The sequence below is a fragment of the Mustela lutreola genome, chromosome 5 (assembly GCF_030435805.1).
Source record: "Mustela lutreola isolate mMusLut2 chromosome 5, mMusLut2.pri, whole genome shotgun sequence".
Lineage (NCBI taxonomy): Eukaryota > Metazoa > Chordata > Mammalia > Carnivora > Mustelidae > Mustela > Mustela lutreola.
The window spans coordinates 127,273,409-127,298,249 of NC_081294.1; the positions used below are offsets into that span (position 1 = coordinate 127,273,409).

General features: G+C 34.6%; 1 protein-coding gene across 3 annotated transcripts; it reads right to left on the reverse strand.

Moving 5' to 3' along the window:
* Positions 1-4,230: 4,230 nt before the first annotated feature.
* On the reverse strand, positions 4,231-19,730 carry NUDT12 (nudix hydrolase 12). 3 transcript variants are annotated; one of them, XM_059175607.1, is made up of 7 exons: positions 19,618-19,730; positions 16,545-16,756; positions 15,403-15,992; positions 11,866-12,033; positions 10,267-10,380; positions 7,545-7,744; positions 4,231-6,360 (listed from the first exon to the last, which is right to left on the reverse strand). In XM_059175607.1, the coding sequence occupies exons 2-7, from the start codon at positions 16,748-16,750 to the stop codon at positions 6,250-6,252; spliced, it is 1,389 nt and encodes a 462-aa protein (XP_059031590.1). In that variant the 5' UTR covers positions 16,751-16,756; positions 19,618-19,730; the 3' UTR covers positions 4,231-6,249. The 3 variants fall into 3 exon arrangements, with proteins under 3 accessions (XP_059031590.1, XP_059031591.1, XP_059031592.1); XM_059175608.1 differs by having other exon boundaries at positions 16,545-16,752; positions 19,618-19,715; XM_059175609.1 differs by lacking the exon at positions 10,267-10,380.
* Positions 19,731-24,841: the final 5,111 nt, after the last annotated feature.

A 24,841-nucleotide genomic window follows, 5' to 3' on the forward strand; every position in this document is an offset into this window, starting at 1 on the left:
AGGTAACTCATTTATCTTTGTGAGAAAGATACAGGGGCAGAAACAGTATGGTGTATGGTATGGGATGTATGGTGTGGCAGAGGTTGTAGATCTTGATGAGGAAGATTTAAATTTGAGTCACATTTCCATATCCTATATTGATTTTGAGGGTCATTTGACTTTTCTTAGAATCAATGTGCTCATCTATAAAACTGGGATAAATAATATAGGCTCTTATTTAGAATTTTTGAAATCCAATGAAATATGTAAATGAAATTAGTTTAGAAGTAGAGTTTAGAATCTTTAAATAAATGAGACATTTCTATTAAAGTAGTAGCAAATGACATGGCTCATAATTATATAGGTGATTCTTATTAATGTCGAATAAAAACTTGGAAGGTTTGTCTGTAGCTTTTTGCAAACACATAAATTATGATATATATGAGGCTGGAAGGAAGGGAAGTGATCAGAGTCCAAACTGCAGAGGTAAGTTGCTATATTAAGAAATTTGGACTTGATCTTTTGTCCAAAGTAGAGTCTTCCTGAAGAATTTAGCAAGATCTCTTTGGTTGCATTGTGAAGAAGGAATTGTGAGTGAAACCTGAAGGGGACCAATTTAAGAACCTGATGCAGAAACCAGATGAGTAGCCTGAGTTCAGATGGTGGCAATGGACAGAGAGACAAGAAGTGTTAAGATCCAATACATATTAAGAAGTAGACAGAAGGAAAGAGAAGATACTGAGACTCAAGAACTTAAAAGAAATAGGATATGAAGGAATGAAGTAGACAATAATACCCAAAAGTTCCGTATTAGAAATTGCAAGATTTTTAAGCAGAAATGTACTTGGGATAGAAGGTATTTTAATTGTACACATGTAGTATTTGGGAGGCAGTGAAATGTCCCAGCAGGTATCCTAATAGATAGGTGGAGATAGAAATCTGATAATTAAGCAAGTAGTGAAGGTCTTACAGAAATGTCCAGAGTAACAAGAATATAAGGTCCAACCTGAAAAATGACCAAAATTGAAGGAACTAAAAGAGAAATTTGAAACAGAAGTTCTCAGTGCAGCATTATTAAGAAAATTCTGTGAGGTAGCTCTGATAAGTGGAAAGATGAAAGGATTTGAAGTGAAATACTTGGGTTCAAATTTTGGCTCTCCAATTTATTCACAATGTGACTTTGAAAAAGTTAACCCCACTTAGCCAACTGTAAAATGGGGATAATGATATTGATATTCATTTCACAGGGTTAAGGATAAAAAGAAATAATTGTCCAGATTTATATATAAAGTCCTATATAAATATTATTAGGATTATGAGAATAAGCTAATCAAAGTGTTACATTTTCTTAGGAGTCTGTTGTAAAGATCCATAAGTAGTACTGAGAAATATGCTGGGAGAGAAAAGGCAACAAATACTTTTCACAAAGTTCAGAAATCTGGATTTGAATTAAACTTAGAACTTATTAGTGTTAATGTTAGATATACTGACCAAGGGAAATATACATACCCCCTTCATGGTGTAAAAACCAAACAATGCATTCTATGTGATCATCTTAATAGAATGATGATAAATCATTAAAGAATACTAGGATTTATTATCATATAGAATATTACAATTTATCATCATAATAAAATGAAAAATCCTTATTATTCATGAGGATGTATGAAATCGCTGGAAACTAAAGAAAAAGATCAGTATGACAAACCCAGTAATATGTGTAAAATGAGAATATTTTTCTGAACTAATTATTATTAGACATCTGTACAGCAATAAAACTTTGAGGTCCACACTGACACGTGCCTATTTTCTTTTCATCCTTGACAGTGCCTCCCAGAACACGCAGAGTTCCTACTGGCTACCACTCATGGCGACATTCCCAGTAAAGAGCTCACTACAATGCAGAGCAGATTATGTCAGGACCAAGGCAGCCTCTGAGGTTTGAATTTGTACATGTTATTTGGAGTTCCAAATCCTCCAAACTGGCATTAGAGTACTCAAACTTGTTTCATAAACACAAGTAAATCCAGCAAAATAACTCTTAGCAGCAAAGCCATTGGATAAATGGCATTTTAAATTGTTTTTAGCTCCACTGATAGAGATAACTTCAGCTTACTGCTACCTGAAAGCAGTATAAATATTTATAAGGTACTCTACTGAGGTGTTCAAAACATCACACTGCTCCAATAGACTACAATTTCAGGGGACAGTAAAATGGACAGGATGAAAAGTAAAAAAACCAAACCAAAGCCAAAAAAAAAAAAAAGGCAAACAAACACTTCAGACAACATCATCTGTCCATTTACACTGGCTGTTCTAAAATAGATACAAGTACTATTTTCAATTTCTGCTTCTGGGTGGAACTTTTACATCACTAAAAATGAAACCACCTCACAAGTTAAGTGGTTAGAATGTTCCTAATCCATTAGGGATGAGACAGTTGGTCTGGTAGAGTTTCCATGAGCCTAAGACTGGAAAGGCTGGATATATTTTTTTTGCTCCTTATGCTGTATTTTGTCTGTCTCTTATAGACTTCTAGTTAGAAAGAAAAAGTTTCCATTAGCAGAAAGTCTTCTTTTTAAACTTAAAATCGGTTTTAAAACTTCACAGCTGCTCCGACTATTCTGTACAGCATCATTACAATGGGAATTGTGAAAAGAAATACCCATTGTCCAATGCTGGACTATGTGTTGTATGTGTAGCAATAAAAGAGAAACATAGTATTGAAAGAATAGAGAAAAGTTGAAAGTGCTATTTCCACCAGTAAGTACAATTATATGTAGATATCCTTCAATTAAAAACAGGATGAGGAATTTGCCTGTTAGCCCAATTAACATAACCAAATGTTCTTTTTATAGTTGAAAAAATGTTTCCCAAACAATAAAAGAACTCAGGCTTCTGATTACCCATTTTTCCTATGCCATCTTTATTACTTGAATAACTTTCCTTTTGACAATTCTACTTTGGGCAAATAAAATGAACCATTTGAAAATCTATTGTAGATGATAATAAACTGTGCTTGCTCTTACAGAAGCTGTTCTGAATTCTACCTGAGTGTCCTGGGAAGAAAAAGGACAAGGCTTAGTGTAGGGGGAAAAATCATTTTCAGTATTGAGTTTATTTTCACAAAGAAACTCCTTTCCATTTCTCTTCTGACTGGTAAGGCTTTTTGAAGATGCAGGCTCTGGTGACATTATCCTTCTCTCCTTGAAATATACCCTCTGTGTATTACATCTGCCCCTACCTTTCATCTGCCTCTATGTCAAAGCCCCCTAGCAGGTGAACCCCTGATTGAGCACCCTCCACCAGCACTGAAGTCAAACTCTCTTGCCCTCTTTTTCAACCCATTTGCTGCAAGGACTTCTGGGTTGCCTCAAGAACTAGCTCTTTTACATGTATAGACAGATACTTCCAATTTTGCACTTTTGGATTACTTTGTCCTAGATATTTTTCTACCAGAAAAAACTGTGCCTTTTGCCACAACACATACATAAATTTCAACAGCTATTACTCCTCCCTTGCTTGAATACACACACACACACATATGTATATATGTTTGTACATATATGTATGTCTATATATATGTATGTATATATTCAGAACCTAATAGTTGGTTCTAATCTTTAATAAAATTTGTGTTGTGTTAATCAATAATTAATGGATTTGTTTTACAGAACATTTTCACCTATTATTTTCTATATACACATTAGCGACATAGTTCTAGAACCAGCTGTCTACTTTTATATGAGATTTAATTGGGTTTATTTGGCTTATTAACAAACATACTCTCTCCTTCCACCTCATGGTCTCACCCTTTGTTGTTCCATTCTTTTGTCTTCATCCAAATCTCTAACCTGATCTCTGAAAGTTACTTAGTAATTTTTCCAACTAAATATGTGTGCTTCTAATTCTTTTAGCCCTTCCATGAACAATAAACAGTGGAAAATTCAAAATGCAAAGATTGGTAATTTGAGACAAGTGATAAAAACAGACATTAGTCATATAACTTCAAATCTGATGATGAAAAATTGACTGTGTATACAAATGTCTACGTGTAAGTTTGTATGTGTGTATATATACACATATGACTTAAAGATTTAATTTTTCTAGATAGGACCACTTTTAAAAGGGCTTTTATACTTTTTGTTTACACATCATTAAACAAGGGAGGATGACTAAAGTTTGGCTTTTTCATTTTTCAGAAGACATTTATCAAAACATATTAAAAAATACATAACACACAAAACAGAATAAATGGATAAATATTTTAATATATTGTTACCTTCATTTCCATTAGAATACATTCATGGCACTTGAACCTCTGAAATTTCTTTGCTATTCCTTTCACTTACATGCAGTTATTTACCTCAGAGGTTAGCAATGTTAAGAATGATTATTAGTAACAACAATTTACTTACTGATTTTCCCTGAGCATAGGATTAAATAACCAAAGCTAAATTTATAACTATATTTTGTTGATATTTTATATTTTACTTTGCTACCTGAACATGGAAACCTGGAACTTTATGATGTAATCTTAGAATCTCTAAGTAAATTTGGAGTAAAACTGAACCTTAAGTTTTAAGTCCCACTTCATTAGAATCAAGGCACATAGTTTTCTATGTATTTATGTAGTTCAAATTTTATTATGTATCTTAATGTCCAATGTAAGTCAATTTTGTCCAAATTCCTGATCCCAATAACATTTCATCTGTTACTAAGAAAATCATTGTTCATTAGTAAAGTTCTTAATCTAAGAAAATTATATTTAAGTTAAATGATTTTAGTTTCTAAAATTTTAATTAACAATATTGGTAAATTAAATTTTTTCTTTTTATTCCTTATTCCTAATTTCGTCTTATCATTCCTTCTTGTCATTTAATTTCTTAACTTTACCCATAATTTAAATAGTAGTTTCTACTTCCTACTAGAGGAAGAGTCCTGCACTAGGCTATATAGGACAGATTGTTAAAATTAAGCAACTTAACTATAATTACAATTAATTGTATGAACAATGGTAAGTTGTAATTGTGTAACTTTCATCGATTAATTAATTGATTCAACTTTAATGGATTAAATTAATTAAATTCACCTTTCAGGATTTCTTTTTCTTTATCTATAAAAGGTCACTGATCTACATATATTATCCTTATGGTCTCTTCCAGTTCTAACATAAAATACTAAAGAGCCAAATTATGTAAACTTATATATTTATAGACTAGCTTTTAAAACAATTTCAAAATAGCCTTATAAAATATGACAGTTCTATGTTGTGAAATTGTGAATTCCTACAGTTTACTTTTCTCTGAATCTTGCTGATTCAGTTCTAAGATATACTTATTTTATAAAGGCTTCTTTGAATGTATTGAAATAAGGCCAAAATCAAAAAGTTGCATTTCAGTTTAGTAAATATAATTAGTAATGATTACATAATTTTTGCTAATACAGATACATCCCTTATCACAGAATGACATAAAGCCAGTGTTTTTATTAAATATGTAAACCTATCTGGGAAATTTTAAACATCTGATCTTTGAGGAGAATTCTTCAAATACACTTGATTTCAGTGAGAAAGCAGAGAATTTTGATTTGTCTTAAAAACAACTTTGAGTGTAATAAATAACTATACATATTAATTGATTTTAGGTTTAAGGGGGAGGTTCCATACATAATGGTATGCTCTCACTTAAACTCTCCTTTCACGAAGGCATGTATTCTGATCACTAGCAGAGTTGTTAAAGTAGAAAATTCTTAACACTGATCAAAACAGACACATGGTAGCACTATAACAGCACCACTGCTAGAACAGTGAAACCAGGAGAAAAAGTGGAATACAATGGGAAGTGAACAAAAATCAGCTACTGACGGCTGAAAGAACCTTTATGGTAACACAGTGACTGGAAATGAAGCTTAAAATTCATTAAAATTATTTCTCAAGAATAGAACTTTAGTGAGCAGTCTAATGCTTTAAAGAAGCACTGGAATTTAGGTTTGTTTACATTTTAGAGTATCCATCTTTATAACATGATTTTTCTTAATAGAAATATTGTTTAATATTTGGACAGGCTGACTTGGATTTAACAAAAACTGAGGCAAAGTTTTAACTTACAAAAACACAGATTCTATGGTTAAGATGGAAAGTACGTGTTGAAACTATTTTGGAAACCCAATACTGTGTTGTGACATTCCAAAGAGCAATAAATATTTCTAATCTCACTTGAGGAATAAGTTATTAGAAATCAATTAATACCCAAAATCTAGTTATTTGATTTAGAGATTGGGGTTCATTCCAATCCAGTGTTTGATTAACTGATGGGCAATAGCTCGGCTTGGAGGCACAAAGAATGCCTGCTGCTTCCCTTTGGTCAGAACATCCACAACCTAAAATACACCATAATAAAATGTATTAGGATTTCAACACTGTCATAACTTAAGTACTACTTCTATGCTTATGCAATTTAACTAAAATGTGGCTATTTTACAGTGAGTAACAACAGTACAAAGTGACAACATCCATGTTCAATATGCAAAATTTAGTACAGTACTTTTAGTTGATTCAATGAGTTAATGAATCAATTTGTAAAAATATTCCAGAAGAGCATATTCCCTTATGAAAATAAGGACATGAAAAAGAAAAGTACATGCTCCACACTTATTTTTTCTTTCTTTTCTTTTTTTAAAGGTTTTATTTATTTATTTGACAGAGAGAGATCACAAGTAGGAAGAGAGGCAGGCAGAGAGAGAGGAGGAAGCAGGCTCCCTGCCGAGCAGAGAGCCTGATGCGGGGCTCGATCCCAGGACCCTGAGATCATGACCCAAGCCGAAGACAGTGGCTCAATCCACTGAGCCACCCAGGTGCCCCTCCACACTTATTTTCAAAGTAAAATCAACTTTCCAATAGTTTCCATTTTATAAAATTCCAAAAAACACTTAATTTGTCCTTTGTGAAGTTGAACATAAAATAAATTTTGTTTAGGCAAAGCAGAAATGATTTCACTCTTCATTACTAATAGTGCATCCATTTGTTTTCTCTACAAATACTTTGGGTTAAGCAAAACACAGACAAGTAATTTATCTTTCATTATACTACTGAAGGAAGATGTTTTAAAAAGTTTTTGTGAATATATCTTTGGTATATAGTTTTGTTATTTGTGTCCTTAAGCACATTTTAAAAAGTACAAGAACTTCTCAAAAATTTTAAGCATTTTTACCGATACTTTTTGAGGACTACTTGTTTTAATGCTGTAAACTAAAATACAAAATATCTCAGAATAATCTTCCTGTTTCTCATAGTTCTCATAATGTTTACCTATTTTAAGTCCATTGAAAAGCATCATTAATCTGAAGGAATGGCACTTGAAATTAGAAAATGGCACAGAGTCATTAACTAAAAGAACCTCACAGAATGAGCTGATATAGGACACATCAATTACACTGTAATCCATGCATGATGGGTGGGCCATACCATTCATTCAACTTGGTGAAAACATGTATCCCTGCTGCATGCCCAAACTGATACAGTCAGAGAACAATCAATAGAAGAAGGAAATTAAATTGAACTTTACCTGTTCTCTAGTGAACCAGCGGGCATCCTCTATTTCATTCTTGTCAACTTTAATTTCTGTAGACACTGCCACAGCTAAGCAACCAATCATTAAGGAGGAGGGCATTGGCCATGGCTGACAAGAGACATACTGAACATGGCCAACTTTGACTCCACTTTCCTCTTCTACTTCTCTCCGAACAGCATCTTCTATTGTCTCTCCTAATCAAATGGGGCAAAAGAACAAGTAGCTGATGAACATGCCTTGGACATTTTGTGCTCCGAATGGTTCAAACATTTGGAAATCACTTTGGACAGAAACCCAATTCAAAGCACGAGAAAGCAGAAGCCTAAAACTAGACTGGAATTTTAAAAAAATTATTAAAGTATATGACCACATACATAATCAAAACGCCCCAAAATTTTTCCTGAAGGTCCAGATTTTTTGGTTACAGTGTAAAAATGGTAACATCTACAACTATCCAGCACCTGCTATTAGCTGAACACTATGCAAACATTTTATATATTATCTCATTTACATATTATCACTAAATAGTTACAAATTACCATTCCAAGATTTTTATAAATGGCTTTTTCCTTACTAAAATTTTGAAACTGTTTTATGTCGTTAAAAAATTACTGCAGATAACTTTCTTGAAAAGAGTTGAAAATTACATTAACACTAAAAGTTTAAAAACCATATAAGAAACAGTATTTTTTCTTTCTAAATGATTTTTTTTCTTCTAGATGACTATTGACTCAGTTATGATAAAATAAAGTAGTGCCTAGAAATGTACTTAAAATTTTTTTTAAATTTATATATATATAAATACATATCTATTTTTATTTGTATGACATATATAATATATAAATATATATATTATATATATAAACATATATAAATATCATATAAGTCATATAAATATGATATTTATATATTTATATGATACAGAGAGAAAGATCACAAGTAGGTGGAGAGGCAGACAGAGAGAGAGGGGAAGCAGGCTCCCTGCCAAGCGGCGTAACCCTCTGAGCCACCCAGGTACCCCAAAATGTGCTTTTTAATTCTGATTTGTTAGAATTGAGAAATAGAATAAAGAGAATGTTTTCTAAGTTTATCTGAAAGTTTAGAAATATTTTGCTATTTAAATGTAACTTTTTATTTCAAATAGATGCTATATTTCCATATTAAAATCAACTCATGTTCACCAAAAAAAATTGTGGAAAGGTAAATCATAGACTAGCGTTAAGATATCTGCTAGACCATAGCTAAAGAATACATATTACAAAACACCTGAAATGAGAAAAGATAAACAACCAAAAAAAAAATTAGGCAAAGAGTATAAACATGTAAAATTCAGAGAAAAGAAAATCAGATGCCTAAAACACATTTGAAAAAGATGCTCCAACAGCAGGGAAATGAAAACTACAATAAGACTATTTCATACCTATCAGATTAGGACATTATAAAGTATGAAAATCCTAACTTGGTGAAGATATGGAATAATAGAACATTTCATGTGCTTTTAGACTATAAATTGGTAGGAACACTTCCGAGAGCAACTTGGCAATGTCTATGAAAGGTTAGGATGCTTATAACCTATGAGCCAACAATTCTACTCTCAAGTATACCCTTGATAACTCTTGCAAATGTGCACAAGGAGCAGTATAAGAATATTCTTTGCAGTGTTGTTTGCAATAGCCAAAACAGATATAAACTAACTGTCCGACAGCAGATGGGTGAATTGAAGAGTATTTATAAATAAAATGGCACAAAGCAGTTAAAAAAAAAAAAGGGCATAGAGTTATTAGAGACAGCATAGTGATTAAGAGCATGCATGGACTCTGCCAAATTGCTCAGGTTTTTATTCCTGCCCTATCACTGATAAGCTGTTTGATCTTGGGCAAGTGATTCAGCCCCTGTACCACAGTGCCCTATCTGTAAAATGGCTGTAATAAGTATGTACTTTATAAGGCTGTATGAGGATCATATGATTTAATATCTGGGAAGCCTTCAAAAGAGAGTGTGCACAAAGTATGTTTACTACTATTATTATCAGTGCAGATTAATACTGGAAGTTAAGATTAAACACATATATTAATTAGCATTTATTCCACAGATATTTGCTGAGCTCCTACTACATATAAGGCAGTGCTCTAAGGGTGTGGGCTATAATGATGAATGAAATAAAGTCCTAGCCCTTACTCAACTTACATTCTGGTATGAGAAGATAAGAAAAGAGTAGATAGATAAATAGATACATCATACATACATCATATAATAAATACAGAGATACAATCTCATATACATAAATACAATTATACTTACATAAATACATACATACATACAAACCATGTCAGGTAGTAATGAGCACTATAGGGAAAAGTCAGGCAGGATGACAGAATTGTGAATGCAGAGTATGATGCTAACTAATGTATTTGGGGCTATTTGGGAAGGCCTCTTTGATAAGGTGACAAAGTTGGGTCTAGTAAAGAAGGAAGTAAGGTGTAAGTCATGCAGTTACTTTGGTAATAGCAATAATATGAAAGACGAAATGTTGAATTATTAAAATGGACAAAATTATTCTAGTAAAAACAAATATTACAGCACTCAAAATACACAGAAGATATTTAAAAATGCCCAATTTCACAGCATGATAATTTTCAAATGCCACCTAAAATTTTTATTTGGAAATTTTAAGTTAAAGGAAGATTATTATTAAAATTATTAAATAAAGGCTTACCAGGTTCAATAAATCCAGCAAGGCAAGTAAACATGCCTGGGGGAAATCTTTTCTGCCTGCCTAAAAGACATTTGGTCCCATCTGGATGAATAACTTGCATGATTACTACTGGATCTGTTTTTAAAAAAAAATCAGATGAGTGAATGATAGGAAAAATAATTTAGACTCATTGTGTAAAGTCACCGTCAAATAGTATAATAAAAAGGTATAGCCCTTATAAGAACAAGACTCTTTTCTAATTATGAGACTGTTTCTTTCTGCCTCATGACAGAATATTTCAGGGAAACTGTAAAGAATATGATACGTAAAGAAAGATCAATTTTGCCTTCTTCTTAATAGCAACAGGTATTACATACTTACTGTATGCTAGGCATATATTTTAATTATAAAAATGTTAGAGTAGGCACTTTTAAAAAATAATTTATTTATTTATTTGAAAGAGAGAGAGAGAGCACAAGTAGGGGGAGCAGCAGGCAGAAGGAGAAACAGGTTTCTTAAGCCCTATGCAGGACTCAATCCCAGGATTGCAGGATCATAACTGAGCTGAAGGCAGATGCCTAATGAGTGGGCTACCCAGACATTCCAAGAGTAGGTATTATATGGCATGAAGAAAATACAAATTTTACCATAGTAAATACGAATTTTCCTCTCCCTTCCATCCCAAACTTGAACAAATGTTTTTAAAAGCTAAAGTGGCTCTATGACTAAGTTTAAGCCATTAAAAACATAAAATTTAACTTAGAGTTTATTTCCCAGAAGTCATTAATGCAGTGAATTCTCCTTGCTAGATCATGACTGAAAACAGGAATCAAACGGAAAAGGCTCCTGAGCAGTGAAACCAGGTGTCACAAAGTCATGCATTTTACTCTCAGGAGACTTCCTCAGGTATTGATTAGTTTATTATTATTTTTTCACAAGTTTTAAAGGACGAGGTTCTCATATTTCCAAACCTATAGAAGGCTCCAAAGCAGCATTTAGAAGGAGAGAAGGTATGTATAGGTAGGCAACACGAGTGATGCTAGCTCCAGCCTGTACTGCCTTGGTGATGTCCTGAACAGGTACTGAATTGTTGTTTTTTATTTATTTTTATTTTATTTTATTCTTTTTGGTCTCTGCACTAAGCAGATCCAGATTGGTAGACTTTTGAAATCATGTATTTTAATACATAAAATTCATTTTGATTAACTCAGAGTTAAGAAATGGCTAATTAGGAATGCTTGGCTGGCTCAGTAAGATTAAGTTTCTGCCTTTGGCTCAGGTCATGATCCTAGGGTCCTGGGATCAAGCCCTGCATCAGGCTCCTTCCTCAGCGGGGAGCTTGCTTCTCCCTATGTTTTGCCACTCTCCCTGCTTGTGCTCTCTCTCTGACAAATAAATATATAAAATCTTAAAAGAAAAAAAAGGCTAATTATGTACAATGTCCCTTACTTAAAAGCCATGAAACTATTTAATATTTAATATTTATAGTCTCAAGTTATATTAAATGTGGTTTTAATAAAAAGGTGAACCCCTCAAAAACTCAAAATCTTGTCTTCCCAGAATGTCTTATTCCCTAAGATTCCAGATGGCTGAAATTTCACTGTAAAAGAAAAAGCTTACCAACTCTTGGATATGATGTATTGTGAACACCATGGAGGCTAGGGCAGTCTTCTTTTAAGCAGACTCTTTTGTAGCCACCTTCTTCAATTTTAGTTGCACTTCCACAGGTTGGGCAGAATTTATATCGACTGTGCCAGGCAAGAACAGATCTTGCTTGGGCTACAACCCCTTTAAGAGAAGCATAAAAAAGTTTTATTTCTGTGATAAACTGTAAACAAATTAATATCAAAGTAAAATGTTCATAAGTCAAGGCATACACTATATTTTCTGAATAGCTAGGTGATCAAGAATTTTCATATTCTTATTTTTATAATGTATAGTTCTTTTGAAATTAAATATTTAATCCAATAGATGACAGATGAAAATCTGATTTAACTTTAATTTGAACTAATAAGATGCAACTCTTATGTAAGATAGGTATTAGCACACCTGTCTTATATACTATATTAGGTCAGGCTTTTACAATTGGTGATTTTTAAATTTTAGATACACAAGGTTCTAGTGTATTCTAGTGAACTTACAAATATTGATTTTATAATAGTGACTCTTATAAAAATACACTATGTAGACACTTCCTAATTTAGACTTGGACTATAAAGAACATATTAATAGAAAACTACAGGAATTTCCTTTCCTGGGTCCCTAAACTAGTACCGGTTCATGTCACCATGAAACACATCCTGTTTACAACTGGAAATTGCACAGAATATTAAAAAAAATACTTCATTTATAACATTCATGGTTAACTTTGTTCATGAAAAAAATGCCTACTAGAATAAATCTTCTATATACATATATAAAAATATATATACTTTGGCTATAGCCTTTACCCTGGTACTTCAAAAAAGAATATGGCCTGATCAGAAATGTTATAATTGAAACAGTAAAAGTAGAAATGTTACATTTGCATTTGCCTGACACTTGCTCTCACTAAAACACATTATTTGGGTTAAGGATTTTTGAAAAAAAAGCAAAGTGACCATAAACAACAATAACAATGTTTTAAACTGGGAAAAACAAAATAAACCATGCATAAAAACAAATTAATACTGAAATTCAATGAACCGTAGGCAACAGTAAATATTTCCTTACTATGTCATCTTGTAATATGTAATTTGTGCTACTTACATTATTTCAATATTGTTTCAATAAGAAATGCTAATATTTATTTAGTACCAACTATGTGTGACGCATCATAGAAAGATCTTCATATGTATCATTTATTTATTTATGAGGAACAAAACAGTTAGATTTCTATTGGCCCGTCTGACACAGAGGATAGTGGGGTATTGGTGGATAATACAAATGACAAATAATACAAACATATTTTATGTGAAATGAATAAAAATACTTACATAGTTCAACAGGTTACCTCATTTTATTTAATGTTTAGATCAATCCTATAATGTAGGTATTATCATCCTCTCTTTCTAGAGGAGGAAACTGAGGCACAAAGAGGTTAACTGTGGAAGTTTACACAGCAAGTGAATAAAAGGGCCTCAGTTTTCTTGCTAGTAAAAAGAGAGAGGAAGAGAGAGACCCTTTTGATCTTAAAATTACATAGCTACAAAGAAAAGATATTTTCTTTTTCAAAAAATAATTTATTTAGGGCGCCTGGGTGGCTCAGTGGGTTAAGCTGCTGCCTTGGCTCAGGTCATGATCTCAGGGTCCTGGGATCGAGTCCCGCATCGGGCTCTCTGCTCAGCAGCAAGCCTGCTTCCTCCTCTCTCTCTCTGCCTGCCTCTCTGCCTACTTGTAATCTCTCTTTCAAATAAATAAATAAAATCTTTAAAAAAAAATAATAATTTATTTATTTTTGAGAGAGAATGAGAGCACGAGTGGTGGGGAGGGGCAGAGGGAGAAGCAGAGTCCCCACTGAGCAGGAAGCCTGATGCAGGGGCTTGATCCCAGGACTCTGGGATCATGACCTGAGCTGAAGGCAGCCACTTAATGACTGAGCACCCAAGTGGCCTGAGAAAAGATATTTTCTTTAAAAAGTGCAATGTTTTCTCCATAGATGAGGAGACTAAAACATACCAATCCAGACTTTGGGATGAGATAATCTAAGCAGTCTCTGAAAGGACCCACCACACATCTTCTAAGGGAAGGTGGACAATGACAAGGTGACATTCCTTACCTCCCACTAACTTTTGAGGATACCTTTATTTAGCTTATATTCTTTCCACTTCATCAATATACCTCTTGTCAAATTCATCAACAGCTTCCTATTACCAAAATGAAAGACCCTTAAAATAATTTTTTTTGGTCTATCTTACAGCATTCAATATATTTGACCACTTCCTCCTTGAAATACTCTGCTCTCTTGATTTCCATGAGCACATTCTCCTGTTTTCCTCGTACCTTATGGCCACACTGTCAATAATACCTTTGATGGCTCCTCTCTTTCTACCTGACCTCAACATTTAGGGGAATTAAGGTATGATTCTGAGGCTCTCTTTCTTGCTTGTTCTCAACTCCCCATCTCAGTTTCCTGAGATCTAAATATCACCTTTACGTTGATGACTCCCATATGGGTATGTCCACTTCACACCTCACCTCTGTGTTCCAGATTCCAATATCCTCCTCTATAACTGAATATGCCCAAAACTAAAATCTTGATTTATTTACTTCAAGACTGTCCTGCTTCACTTGCTCAACCTGTTACCCTATATTAATCAAGAAATAGTATCACTATACACCAAATTACTAAACTCTCAAACCTAGCCATCATTCTTGATCTTTTCTTTCATCATTATATACCCCATACCCAATCCATCAGCAAATGCTGATAATTTTCTCTCTAAAATATACCTTGAACATAAACCCCTTTCTTTATCTATACCATTATCACCTTAAGTCAGGCTGTGGTCCAGGGTACTATCATCTCTCTCACTTATAATAGCCTCTACACTGATCAAGCCTGATCAGTTTTACCTCCAGAACATCTCAAACTTTCCCTTTTGCTCCATCAAACCAATCCACTGCAATCTCTTTACTTAAACTACTGTAATCGCCAATCCCCTCTTAACAAGACTTCTAACTTCACACTTAATTACCTACAAATCATGATCTACAGAGCAGGCAGAGTGAGGGTTTTTGTTTTTGTTTTTTAAAACCATAGGTCAGGTTACAACATTTAAAAGCAATTTGGAATAAAACCATGGCATATAAGGCCCCACATGAACTAGCATACCCAGCAACAGAAAACAAAATAATCAGTCTTTGCCATCATGCTTAGTGTGTAGCAAGTGCTCAATAATTATTCACTGAAGAATCAAATAACACTAGCACACATTAGGATTAATTTTGGGGAAAGTAATTTTGGCTGATTAAAACTACTGTAACTGCTCAGGAGAGTAGTACCCTAGAATGAGAAATTTAGGAAAGTTCTAATGAAGATAGCCTAATTTCATTGCTTACTGAAAAAAGCACGCCTCCTAGAAAATGAAGATATGTATAACTCCAACCCAGTTCCAAAACCCCGATCATTACCAACAAGTAATTGTTACCAATAGGTAAACCATATACACTTCTTACCAGCTTCTTTTTCTTTCAATTGCAGAAGAGCTGGCATTGGAGGATGAAGAAAATAACAATTTTCGTGTCTTTGCTTAAATTCTTCGGCAGCAGCAGGATCTATACCTAGAGCAAACCAGGCAACCAACCCATCTTCTTCTTCTCTTGGGACTTCTCCAGCATAATTAAATGATTCTTTTTTCACTTCAAGTTCTACTCCAAGAAAAATCAAGGTGATCTTTTCACGCTGACCCAAATAATTTTTTATATCTGTGTAGTTCAGCTGACAAAGCCTGACTTCTGGCTGTTGGAAACTTTCTTTATTGCCACCTAGAGTAACCAAGGGATTTAAGTCTGAGAAAAGGATATAAACTGTGGCTGGATGGCTTTCTTTAGCTAGTAGCCAGTCAGAATTATTTCTTTTTTCACTTTTTCGGTCTAATAGTGTTCTGCTAAAATAATTTTCACAATCTTCCACTTCATTAGTTAGGAACCAAGGCTTCATCCCACCTTTAGCATTAGCTAGTAAATTAGCTATATGCTTATAACCCCAAAATTTTGCAATATCCAGTGCAGTCTGCCTTGATTTATTGACAATGGATCTGTCACACCTACAGATGGAAAGAAAAATAAAATAGGAAATAAACATTTTCTTTAATATTTATTACAATAAAATGTTTCCAGATGCATATGATAGCCCCACTAATGATTATTATGTAGATTTTTCCCTTTTAGGACATAATTTACTAATGGGAAGGTTAAAAGATATAATAAATGACGAAAAGTTAGAGATAGATATTTAGTATTTCTGGGGAATTATAAAATAAAAACAGTAAGTTTTATATGTTATAAGAAGAAATTAAAATTTTATGAGGGGTTCTTCATAGTCATAGTGGGTAGATCTACATTTTCTATTGGGGAGTAGAGGATTAGACTAACTCATAAATTTGATTTGATATTAAGTATGAAGGATTTCTCTCTCAACAAATGGAGTTAAAGGCTTTTAGTTAGATACTATGCTGTGTTTTTATATAATAAAACTGGTCAGTGAGTTATTTACAAGCCCAATGGTATAAATATGGCTACAAGAAAAATATAAAAGGAAGTATGTAACCCAGAAATTAAACCAGAGCCCTTCAAGTAGTAGTCCCTAAAATGTTTACCCTTTCTCAAGTAGAAATTGGACAACATCTGGGTGCCCATTTCTTGCAGCATACATTAAAGCAGTCCAGCCATTTTCAGACGTTTCATTGAGAAGAGATGGAGAATGACTGAGGATTACTGTTAACCTGGCAATATCTCCTTCTGCTGCTGAATAGTGAAACTGGGAAATTATTTCTTGATTTGGGCTTCTTTTTATAGAAGACATTTCTTCCTTAAAAAGAGGAAAATAGAAAAAAAAAATCCTCATTTTCAATTGCTATTTGTTCAATGGTGGAACATTACCTACATACAGATGTAATTATGACAGTTATGGTTTTTAAATTACATACTCTTCAAAAGGTAATTAGTAGTCAATTGTCATCACAGCATAAATTTCAAAATTGTCTTAAATATAATTTAAATTTTAAATATAATTCATCATGGGATGTATAACAACGTATGAAGAACTTTGGTAATAAAGATAAGGAGGCATATCCTTGAGAAGGAGTGTCAGGTAACAAACATTATGAAGAGGAGGAGGACTCTGAAGTATTCCGGAGGGATTTCAATATAGATCAGAGGAATGAGGGGAGTTAAAGCGTAAGTCAAGTCAGAGGTTTTTTAGCAGATGATGACTAGTATTCTCTTAGATTCTATAGTACCCAGAAACAGGTGCCTTCCCTTAGGAAAATTATTATCCTACAGCTGATTATTCGAAAATTGTGTTAAGTTTCACATGAAAACAATTTATTGCTTTCCCGTGCACAATTAATTCTACAATCCATCTGGGATTGATCTTGGTTCATAGTATGAAGTAGGGGCTAGATACATTTTTATCCCAGTGGATAATCCGTATGACTTGGCACCACTCTTGAAATTACCATTTGTCCCATTGCACTGCAGTTATCATTTTTGTCATAAATCAGGTAACAATATATTTTGGATCAATTATTGAACCCTGTTCCTTTGGTCACTTTGTCAAAATTTGAATCAAAGAAGCTTTTTAAACCATTAACTTTGCATTGTTATTTGCTGTTTCAGTAAGAAAAAAATATAGAAAATAGGTTTCATACCTCTTAATAAATTTCATCTCAATGTGGATTGAAAGTGGTAGGGTACAAACTGAGCTATTCTTTGTGGAAATGGTTCAAGCTTAAGTTCTCTATGAGAATAAAATATTTTTTGTAAGGTATTAATTTTTGTTCAGTGAAATGCTATTTAAGAATTGATATGGGGGGCGCCTGGGTGGTTCAGTGGGTTAAGCCGCTGCCTTCGGCTCAGGTCATGATCTCAGGGTCCTGGGATCGAGTTCCGCATTGGGCTCTCTGCTCAGCAGGGAGCCTGCTTCCTTCTCTCTCTCTCTCTCTCTGCCTGCCTCTCAGTGTACTTGTGATTTCTCTTTGTCAAATAAATAAATAAAATCTTTAAAAAAAAAAAAAGAATTGATTTGGATTCTAACTAGTTTCTATCAATCTAAGCATTAAGATATTTGGGTTAAAAAGAAAAGGTTATAGCCCATACATTTTGAGTGCCGTCTCTAGCATTCCCACACTGCAATTTGGTTGATCAGTTTTATAGTCGAGGGAGTATGAACAAAATTTAAGGAAAAATGGGCTGAAAATTTACTTTTCGTGTTTTTATCTTCCTGCTACTTATAAAAAGGTAAAATTTAACTACACAAAGGGGAGGTCGGCGGGGGTGGGGCAGGTGAAATAGGTGATGGGGATTAAAGTATACTCAGGATGAGCCCGCAATAGCATATAGAACTGCTGAATCACAAGACTGTACACCTGAAACTAATTTTAACACTTAACTATACTGGGATTAAAATAAAAGGCTTAAAAAACTACTCACAGGAATGGTGAAAATGTGTTTATAATTTAAATTAGTGGAGTGGCTTTTATATGAGAAAACTATTTCTTTACTGTAGAATTTACTTCGCTGTTCTGTTCATACTGAGATTTCTAAATGCTTTACAAATATTATCAGTAACAAAAGCTACAACTTTTCAGGACTTCATTTGGGATCATTGCTGTATACTGACTCATGGATAGTGTCCCTTTCAAGTTGCCTTTCCCCTAAAACGGATTTTCCAAAAAATCACCACACAGGTTCTTCAGCTAGGTTTACTTTAAGCAATATTTTACTGTGTCATGTTCTGAGGTCATAGTCATTTCTACACCCTCCCCACAGGACACTCCACAGGGCAGACTGCAAAACTGTCCTCCAAAAATAAAGTACCATTCACTATCTCCGGTGCAATTCTTATGACTACAATATTCTCAGAAGAAAGGCAGTGAAAAATGTATACTTTCTCCCTTAGCTTTTTTTTTTTTTTTTTTTTTTTTGGTGGCAGCATAGCCATCTAGAAACAACCATTTCTCTTTCCAGAGAATCACACAGAATCTGCACTCCAGTTCTCCTGCTGGATTTATTTTTTCATTTCTCATTGACAGGTTCTCCACAAGGTAAGAATCTGAAGGCAGGATGAGGTGATTCCCTTAGCCAAATGCCGTCCTTGCTTTCCAAAATGAACACAGACCATTCTGAGAGGCCCTTTAAGCAAACGACACCCAACTTTTACCGGTAAGTACCGAGGGCCCACGACTCGCTCACGGTCACATGGTTAAAGAGACAGGGCAGAGTTCAAATACAGATCCGTCAGTGAAGTCCATGACGATTTAACGAATTCCACGGCCTTCAGCATTCGAGGTGGCCATTTAACAGGTCAAGCGCCACCTACACAAGGTCTCTGCTAACATTTAATTGCCTTGAGATAGTTTACTTTCTTGTCACTTCTGTGAGACTCCTTTTAAACGGGAATATACAGAGGAGGCAGCACTTCGTTTTCCCCACCTCACAGACTGGGCTGCAAAGGCCACCGCAGCCTACCGGCGGCATCCCCTGCCCTCTCTGTGAAGCCGGGCTACCAGCCCATAGCTCCCGCGCCTGCACCCTCACCGCATTCCGAGGCTGCGCCAAACCACCCAGCATGGCCAGGCCAACAGCGCTGAGATCAAAAAGTACTGAGAATTGGTCACCCACCCCAAGGAAGGCACCGGGGCCGACTAACTACTCATTGCTGCTACTAACCCAAAGGTGACCAGAGTAGAGGAATGCAGGATAGAGCCGCAACACCGGGAAAACCCCACTCTCACTCTTCCCGGCGCCGGATTCACTCTTCCTGACTTCCGGCGGAGGTTCGCTATTCTCGAACGGTTTTATGGGTAATGTAGTTTCACGGTCACAAATAGTGCGCGATCCGTGAAGGGGAGGGGTTTGGGGGGGAGGCGGAGGTTGGCGAAGGCGCTCGGGAGCCTCGGCGGGAGGTCCAGGCTGTGACATCCAGCTTCTTGGGGGTGAGTGAAAGGCTGGTTTTCTTTCCCGGTCTTCCGGAGACCTATGAAGTGTGGTGCGGCCGACGGAAAGCTGTAGGTCTGTGGAAGAGGTTTTTTAAGTTTTCCAGTGTTTCACACCCAGTCCCCTAACCTCCTCTCTTGTATGGTCTGATGCAGTGGCATGCATGTTCCAAGCATTCTTCCACCTGGAATATTGGCTGGACCAGCTTACTCCAATGCGTGACCTTAAAACAGTGTGCACCTCTGAACCTAAACTCGTTATGTGCAAAATGGTACCGTATATTATTGCCTACTTCATTTAATCGTCCTTTAAAAAGTATATATTATGTGCCCACAACTCCTTCTTGGATTATGCGGTTAAAAGAGGATAATGCGTTTAAAGCTCTTACGAAGTTTAGAATTTAGAGTTAGTACTCACAATGCAATTATCATTCATGCTGTTATTTCACTTATTGTGTTTTCAAATTCCAAAACCTAAAGTTACGTGAGTCCGAGCTTGCAGAACTAGCTGTTGGTAGTCTCCTAGACCAGGGCTTTTTTTCTTTACAAACTGCCACCTTGGCAATCAGCAAGTTGAATTGGCTAAGGCTGACCATTGCTTCCTGAATGAATTTGAGACATTGGAAGCTTTTTCTTCTCACAGTGAAGTTATGTATACTCCTTGGCATTGTGCTTTCATTACTGCTTTTTAAAATGTTTACTATTTATTTATTTATTTAAGTTTCTTTATTTATTTTTTAATAATCTCTACACCCAGTGTAGGGCTTGAACTCGTTACCCCAAGATCCAGAGTTGCTCGATTTTCTGACTGAGCTTCCAAGGCACCCCATCATTACTGCTTTTTAAAGCTTTGCCCTATGCTTCTTTCTGTGGGTAGTTGTCTTTAGTCTCTAATGATAGCAAGGATCATACAGAAGATCAGAAGTACAAAGTTTTGGTAACCCAAACTTTTGTCTTCAAACATATATTTAATAGATTAGTATAAGGAGCAGTCATATATTAATCATCTAGCATAAACAATTACAAATATATAGCCATGCCAGTTTTTTGAATTCTTGTGAAGTAAATACCAGGCACCATATTATTTTATTGATAAATATTTAAGGGTAAACTTTTTGGAATTATGAATATATATTTAAAATGTAAAATGGCCCTTAAAAAGAACAAAATTATATTATCGTTAGTATGACTAAAATTTTTATAATAATTCTGTAATATGGAAGAGTCATTAAATATCAAATATAATTGTCTCAAATTTTTAAAAATATATTTTACACTTCTTCTAAAACAAAGTTCTAAACAAAGTTTCCACATTACAGTTGATGTTTTTTGATCTATAGTTTCTTCTACAATATTTTTCTTGTGATTTATTTAAGAATAATGATTATCTGCTTTGTAGACTGTCCCATATTCTGAATTTTAGAAATTGTATTCCTATGTTTCTTTTTGCCTTATTTCTTATAAACTGGTAGTTCTTTTTTTTTTTTTTTGAAAGATTTTATTTATTTATTTGACAGACAACAATCACAAGTAGGCAGAGAGGCAGGTTGAGAGAAATTGGGGGGGGAAGCAGGCTCCCCGCTGAGGAGAGAGGCCAATGTGGGGCTTGTTCCTGATCCTTGGAATCATGACCTGAGCTGAAGGCAGAGGCTTTAACCCACTGAGCCACCCAGCTGCCCCTGAACTGGTAGTTAAATCTACAGGTTATTCAGATTAAAAAAACATTTTTTTCCAATGGGCAGAAAGAATTCATAGGAATTATTTGCTTCCCATTATTTTACATTAAGAGGCTCCCACTGTCTGGTTGTCTGTGTCATGTTGCAATTGCTTTTTGGGTCTAAATATTGTTAATCTGAATTTTCCCATCACTTTTCAGCTAATAGTTTTAGCAGCCATTAATGATTATTGTCTAGTTCCATTATTTCTTTAGAAGTTGCAAAATGATGAAATTCTAATTTGACCATACTACATTTATTAAGAGAAATTATTTTTTGTAATAAAGAGCTTTACCTCATTAAGTACAGTTTACATAGGAAAATTAGGATAAGTGTACAATTTCCCTTTATTTTCTAGTTTTAGGAATAATGAGTTAGTTCCCTAATATCCTTCAAGTTTTTAAATATTTTTATGAACTTATAGATGTTAAAATTTTTGATATATTTTTAGTCATTGAAGATATTATTTAAAACATATTTCTCTCTCTGCCTGCCTCACTGCCTACTTGTGATCTCTGTCTGTAAAATAAACAAATAAAATCTTTAAAAAAACCATATTTCTGTAATATTTATTATTTTGATGTTCAAATTGTTGAATTTAGGGTTGGAACCCTAAGTGGGCTCCTTTGTTCTTTTGACCAGGGTACTGTAGTGTTTGACAGCTTCCTTTCTGGAATAACAAAATGTTTTAAAGTCATCTTGTAGATATTCTACACAGATCTGGAATCCGGACTTTTTTCAAGGAACCTTAGAAATGGTATTTAGATACCACAGTTCTTTGTATTTGGGGTGCTCATTGTTAATAGGTTACTGAATGGTTCTCTGCATGTATTCCTCCCCTAGGGAAATTGAACAGATACATATCCTATCCAATAGAAGTTTACATTCCAAAGACAAGAGTGGTGCCAACATGGACATTGATGCCATAAAGTAATGTTTTCATTTTATTAATTTCCTGCTTGGAAACTTAAAGGTTCCCTAATACCTAGAAGAAAAAGTTTAAACTGTTTAGCCAACATTTATACCTTTCTTAATATGGACCCAACATATATTTTTTGCCATATTTTCCCAAGAATCTCATATCTAAGTATATTCATGATCCAGGCAAACTGGCTTATAACTGAACTAGGATACCTCTTATGATTTCTTACCTCAGACCTTTTGCTCATGCTACTTTTCCTAACTTAAATGCTTTCCCTTAACCAAATCCAATCCATTTCTCAAAGTCCAACTCAAGTCCCTCTCTTATTGGGTCTTCTAGATTATTTCTGTCCACACGATTGTTAGTTTACTATTGGTATCCCCTTGCTCTTGACACTTCAGTGTATGCTGGCTTTTTTCCCAATTGCCAGCCACTGTATTCCTTTGTCTGAGGGCTCTTTCTTGTCACCAGGGTCCATTTTGTATTTCTGCTCTGCAATGCCAGATGATTAATACTGCCTGGAAGTAGCCCTAGATAAAGGCTGACATGAATGAATATATAAAATAACTGTGTCTTTCACATACTGGCTAGACTGCTTTGGACTGGTTGCCAGATATCCTGAGTGGAATTAGTGGTTTTTTTGTTTGTTGGTTGGTTTGTTGGTTTTAATCCACAATGGATACATGATTAATAATAACCAACCCTTTATGCTTGCCTTTCCTTACCAGGCTCACTTCCTTCTTTCCCTACCATTTTTTTCTCCTATATAAGCAATTGCATGTGAATCTTTGTCTCAGGATTTGCTTTTGGGAAAACCTAAATTAAAACAATCATTTTTTTTCCTCTTTTTAGTTCAGAACCTCTGTTGTATGGTAGTTATTCTCCAATGGAAAGTTTGGGAGAATCATTAACTATTATTATATAAATATATCCCTATTACTACTCATCCTGGGACACACTATATTTTGTTGTGTATATGAGAATTAATGTTATTGCAAACCAGTGCATGGAATTTGGATTGATTGCCTTTGAGTTGAATAATTTGTAATTCAAATTTGAAACCATGTCCTGTCCATTTATAACATTGTTTTACAAAATGGCCTATCCCTCACTATTACCAGCCCTTTCGGATTTCGTGGACCTTTTGTTGTACTTTTAGTTTTAGCTGCTCTGGAAAGTTAGTCTCTACCTTTTTTGTGTGCCCTGCAAATGAATGTTATGTATAACACATAGATTATTTCTTAAGACAGAAATATGCCACTGTATCCTGAAAATTTAGTGAAAATCCATCTAGTTATTTTTCCCTCAACCAGACAGAAACTTTAGTTAATAGATAATATAGAAATAAAAGTTTATGTAGATAATTTTATTTGGTAATTTAGCCTTATACTCTCTGGAGATATATCTTATTCTTACACATTGCCTTCAAATTTTTGTATTTTTTTTAAAGATTTTATTTATTTATTTGACAGAGAGGAACCTTAGAGAGAGAAAGAGAGAAAGAATACACAAGCACGGGGAGTGGCAGGCAGAGGGAAATAGAGAAGCAGGCTACCCACTGAGCAGGGAGCCCAATGTGGGGCTTGATCCCAGGACCCTGGGATCGTGACCTGAGCCAAAGGCAGACATTTAACCAACTGAGCCACCAAGGTGCCCCTCAAATTTTTGTATTAATACTTTATGTAGTTTTGCTTTATTCTCTAATAGATTGTTTTTTTAATTGAAGAGGGTCTGATTTTTAGAAAATTGAATATGATAATGGCTGCTTTTCTTCCTATCTAAGACACTTAATAAAGTTGGCAGTTGAGAGTGGTGAAGTATGATGGGAAACATGCTTTAAACTTGATAATATAGAGGTGGATTCCTTAAAAGTATCTTCACATAAGATCTTTGATATAAGGTAATTTCACATATAACTATAGTTGGGGTGGTTCTGATTTACATACATCATACAAATATACTACATTCTTGAATATACCAAGTTTGCTTTGGACTTTGGACAAGCTTTTCCTCCTGTAAAAATATTCTTCTCTTAGATTTTTGTCCTTTTCTTTTTTTTTTTTAAAAGATTAATTCATTTATTTGAGAGGGAGTGAGAGTGCAGAGGGAAGGGGCGGGGGGGGGGTGGGAAGGAGAGAGAGAGAGAGTCTTAAGCAGACTCCACACTAAGCATGGAGCCCCATAGAGGACTTGATCTCAGCACTGAGAGGTGAAACCAAGAGTCAGATGCTTAACCAACTGCACAACCCAGGTTCCCCTCCCTTAGATTTTCTAATTGCTCTCTTCTTATTACCTTGTCCTCCAGATCTTTATTACCCTGT